The sequence below is a fragment of the Chaetura pelagica genome, unplaced genomic scaffold (assembly GCF_000747805.2).
Source record: "Chaetura pelagica isolate M959 unplaced genomic scaffold, ChaPel_1.0 scaffold20, whole genome shotgun sequence".
In the NCBI taxonomy this organism is placed as follows: domain Eukaryota; kingdom Metazoa; phylum Chordata; class Aves; order Apodiformes; family Apodidae; genus Chaetura; species Chaetura pelagica.
In genome coordinates, this window is record NW_009951958.1 from 1,207,430 (window position 1) to 1,212,244 (window position 4,815).

At 40.1% G+C, this 4,815-nt stretch overlaps 1 protein-coding gene across 1 annotated transcript in view; it reads left to right on the plus strand.

Moving 5' to 3' along the window:
* Positions 1–4,815, plus strand: part of TTC14 (tetratricopeptide repeat domain 14) — a 12,415-nt gene that overhangs the window by 4,255 nt on the left and 3,345 nt on the right. The window contains 10 exon segments of the mRNA XM_010000023.1: positions 87–208; positions 466–498; positions 501–634; positions 1,030–1,114; positions 1,196–1,325; positions 1,952–2,104; positions 2,783–2,854; positions 3,514–3,633; positions 3,719–3,841; positions 4,458–4,575. Coding sequence (XP_009998325.1) covers positions 87–208; positions 466–498; positions 501–634; positions 1,030–1,114; positions 1,196–1,325; positions 1,952–2,104; positions 2,783–2,854; positions 3,514–3,633; positions 3,719–3,841; positions 4,458–4,575 — 1,090 coding nt within the window.

The following is a 4,815-nucleotide window of genomic DNA, read 5'->3' on the forward strand; positions in this document are numbered from 1 at the left end:
AGTGGGGGGTGAGGGGAGCGGGGTGTGAGGGGAGCGGGGTGTGAGGGGAGCAGGGTGTTTCTCACCGGCTTCTCTCCTTCCCCTAGGAAAGAGACGTCGAGCATTGACACCGAGATCAAGCGCTTCATCGCCAAGAAGGCCGATCTGCTCTTCGCCCACGCCTGGAGGCCCAACGGGCCGTTCTGTGACACCATCGAGGAGAATGAGGGTGAGCAGGGGAACCCCCGCTGCTTGGGGGGTGTCCGGCCGGGACGGCCTCTGGGTGCCAGGGCACTTCACTGACATTAGCTGTGATTGTAAAAACTGGGTGAAAAACGTTGCCTTTGCTTTTTATAGACACTGCACAAGGTTCCTGTTAGTACAAATGAATCGGATTTTCACACGTGTTTTGCTGCCATGAAAGGTTTTGTGCTGTCAGGCTGTAGCTCGGTGGGTCTGTGACCGTGAGTGCCTCCTGTGTTGCAGAGTATTACGCTGTCATGCCTCCCCTGGAGCGGTTCTGTTCTTTCGGGACATCGAGCGCGGCGATATCGTGTTTGGGAGGATCACTTCTATCCGTGAATTTGGCTTCTTCATGGTGCTGATTTGTCTGGGAAGTGGCATCATACGGGAGATATCAGATTTAGAAATCAGTGTAAGATGCAGCTTTGATCAGTGCTTTGTACTGGATAAGCAGTGACCGTGTGATGTGTTAGTTGGCCCTTGCCTCTCTGGATGCAGCGGGCAAAGGTGAAGCTGAACTCGGGGGTGGTGGGTGGTATCTGAATTTGTGGACAGCTCATGGTGCTTTGTTGGACCAGCAAATGCTTCTTTTTATGACCCACAGTCAATGTTTATTACTTTTGAGTTGAATATTTCATCATTTCTGGTTATGTAAGTTTTTATTTTAACTAAGCCATTCTTTTGATGGCACAGCTCTGATGTGATCAACTAGTATGTTAAACTAATTAACTTCTGGTTTGATCACGGGGAGAAAAAAGCCCAGCTTTTTAGTTTTGTTTATGATGTTTCTACTTTCTTCTGTTGCAGGCTCTTTGTCCCTTGAGAGATGTTCCTCCTCAAAGCAACCATGGAGATCCTTTATCTTATTATCAAAATGGGGACCTTATTCGAGGCAAGTAGCTGCACAAGTTGTCAGGAATCTGTGTTTTGAGACATTTCTGTAACTTGACCCAAACTTTTATTGTTTCTGTAGCTGCAATCAAGGATGTTGATCGTTACCATGAGAAGCTCACAGTGTCACTTTACAGCTCAGCTCTTCCACCGAATTTTTCCAGTACAAAACTGGGTGTAGTTACTTCTGATGACCTCCCGCTACATTATAAGTAAGAACTGTGCTTGCTTGGCGTAGTTAGTGAGTCTGAAGGGCATCCTTGACAGACTGTTATTTAAACTTGTCAATAGTGTTTCTCATTAATTGGATGACTGCACACTTTCTGTGGTTTATTTCTTTAATGTACCTGTTTCTGAGTATGTCAGGTGTGCTTGGACTTCAGCATCTTTGCCAAAATGTAAGGAAAGCAGAAAGCAGAGTGAACTGTGTGTCACTGTGAGACTGCTTTAATAAAAATAAAAAAACTATTCAAACAAACAAAAAACCCACAAAGCAACAAAAAGTCCACCTGACAAAAACCTTGCGAGACTGGAAAATGAAATTCTTAAAATTTTAAATTGCTGTTAGGAGACAGAAGGACACAAGAGTTGTCTGCAATGTTTGTAATGTTTATGTGTGTCCTGGAGGTGCCTGGATGGGCTGCCAGAATAGGTCTCAAAAGCTCATTTAGGCTCAAGGATGCAAAGGTTGCCAAATAGAAAACACGCCTGTAAAAGAAAACAGCTTGTGAGCCGTAACATATATCAATATAGGCATTTTAATGTTAAACATAAACACCATAAGGTAGAGTCTAGTGTCTGTGAGGTTGTGTTTGTGTACGTTGCTGGTGTTTTTCAGGCGAAGTATGGAAGTTGCTAACACAGGAGAGACATTTGAGGAGGTTTTGCATCGTTCCCCGGGCTTCGCTAATCCATCCTTAGTTGAATATCTAGCAGAAAAACTAGGACTAAGTGAATCAAATCCACCGTCTTTGCTGAGAAGCCTTCAAATGTAAGTGATTTTTACATTGTCCCTATCCTGTAGCTTTGTGGAGATTATTCTAATCCATTGAAATAGACTTGTGAGTGGAAGTCCTAGACCACTTATACTTAAAGGTTTTTCATTTTGATTTGCATGACTGTAGCTTACATGTCCTTAAGTATTTGAAAGGAGACTTCTCTAGGGGAAGGAATTTACATTTGAAATTCTGTTGCTCTGAATAAGCAAGACACTTTCTTACACACAACGTTTCTTACCAGATAGTTCAGGAATTTATTGCATAGAAGTTGTCTACATCTTTGGACTGAAATGCAGGATGTTTTAAGTTTCAATGTTTTCTGTCTGGTGTTTATTCAGAGCATTTATTTTTGTAATAGATCTGATCTCTTCAGTAAAATAGACTCAGACATGCAATGATTGATGTTGTGAGCCCTGTATATATATTAGGCCCTAAAGCAGGTGTGAATATGGTGTATTTTTGTTACATGTACTGCAGCTGTACTAGTTCAGTTCAGCACTTTTAGAATGGGTTGGGAAAAACTGGTTTCAGAAACATGAAAGAACATTCATGACTGAGGAGGAGCAGTAAGGCATTGTATAAATAAGATTTCAGCTTATTTTAAGTCCATTATGTATTTTGTAGAGTCAGAAGGTCAGCTTGACAGTTTTGTTTTGGTTTTTTCCTCACAGTAAAAACTTCAGTGAAGAAGATTATGCCCCTGCATTGAGGAAAAAGCAGTCTGCATCCTGGGCCTTGAAATGGTACGCAATACTTTTTCTTGTCAGAGCTTATTGTTAGGTTGAATTAGGTTCCAGGTTGTATTTCTTAAAAGGAAATACATAGTGAACCAGTTTTTCCACCCCATGTCCTGTGATCTAACGAGGAGCAGGTTCCTGAAAGCAGCCCTGACTGCCAAGTGGGTACAGGATAGATCAAGTTTCGCCATTCAGTTCCAAAACACAGGTCAGGTTAAAGGGAGAACTTAGAATATTTATAACATGCCAGTGAGATGAGAGTGAGATTTGTGACAAGACCACATACAAAGTTTTCCATTTTAGAATTGGGGGTTGGAAGTCCTAATGCTGCTTGTCATGCCATTTAAGCCTCAAACTGGAGATTTAGCACATGCACTGCCTGTTTTTGAAAAGTTGTACAAGTGCTTAAGTATTCATTCCAAAAGTGAAAAACAGTGTAACGTAGTAGCTCCGTCTGCAGAAACGGTCTCCAGTGACTTAAGATTTTGGATTAAAGACAGTATATTGTGGAATAACGTCAAGATCGTGTTCATTTGAAATGCCATGATAACTAGGTCAAGTTTTATTACCTGTCTCTTATTTGGAACCATATTTTGTGAGCAATTGTCAGTATAAAATCTGCATAGAGTAACTGTGCCTAATATTTTCTAAATATTTTTCATCAGTGTGAAGGCGGGGGTTGATTATTTTAAGGTTGGACGCCATGTAGAAGCCATGAATGAGTACAACAAGGCTTTGGAAATTGATCCACAAAACGTTGAAGCTTTGGTAGCACGTGGAGCTCTGTGAGTCATCTTGTTTCATTGTTTTTTTTCTACTTTATGAAGGAGAAACATTATTAAAATCCATGCTACTTTCCTGTTGTCCTAGGTATGCAACAAAAGGAAGTCTGAACAAAGCCATAGGTGATTTTGAAATTGCTTTAGAAAACTGTCCTACCCATAGAAATGCAAGAAAATATCTCTGTCAGACGCTTGTGGAAAGAGGCGGACAGTAAGTGTTTGGGTTGTGTTTCTCTTTGGTTCTTCACAGGTTTTCTCACAGTATTTTTTAATACCATTCTAGTTAGGACACAGATGGCAACTTTCCTTCCTGACTGTGTTAAACAGCAAGAAGTTTTTGTTGGAAATATACCTACTTGTGCAGTTGGTTGACACTTTCTCCTCTGTCTCAGTTGAAATCCTGGCAAAAAAAGGCTTGCATAAAGTCTTGTGAAATGTTTGAATATATTCCAATAGATTGTTGGGTTTTTTAAAGAAAGCATTTGTAAGAATATGATGTTCTGAAATACTGGTCAACCACTGTAACACAAAATTTTATTTTTTGAATATTCAGGTAGTAGATTTCTTTTAAGCCCAATGTTAAGAAGAGAAAGGTGGTATTTTTGAAACTGGAATTGAAATTTCAAAGAATAGCAATTCCAATGATGATTAGAAGATAATAATGTCAGAAATGCCATTTTATTTCTTTACTGAGGTGGGCTAAGCTGGTAGGGTCTTGGAGGGGTGCAGTGGTAGTGTCATAGTGCAAATAACAAGGTAATTGCCAAAATAAGAAAAAATGTCAAAACCTGTTGCTTAACTGCATATGAATTATCACTTGAATTTAGGTTGGAAGAGGAAGACAAACTAGTAAATGCTGAGAATTACTATAAAAAAGCCTTAAGTTTGGATGAGACATTTCAGGAAGCACAAGAGGCCTTAACAAAGCTCCGTAAGCATATGCAGGTGATTCTTTACTTTCTCTTTGTATAATGTGCTCAGTGACAATACATGAACGTAAAAGATCATACTAAATCTTTTGAACAGGGAGAGTTCAAGTTGGTTTGTCTTATTCTCTGCTTCCCTTCTCCACAGTAAATCTTTTATAGTGAGCATTATGGCTGTACCTACCAGAAGAAAGGTACCTCTTGATGACTTCACTGTTTTGAAGAGGATAGTAAAGAAATGCCAAAAATTAGAGACAGG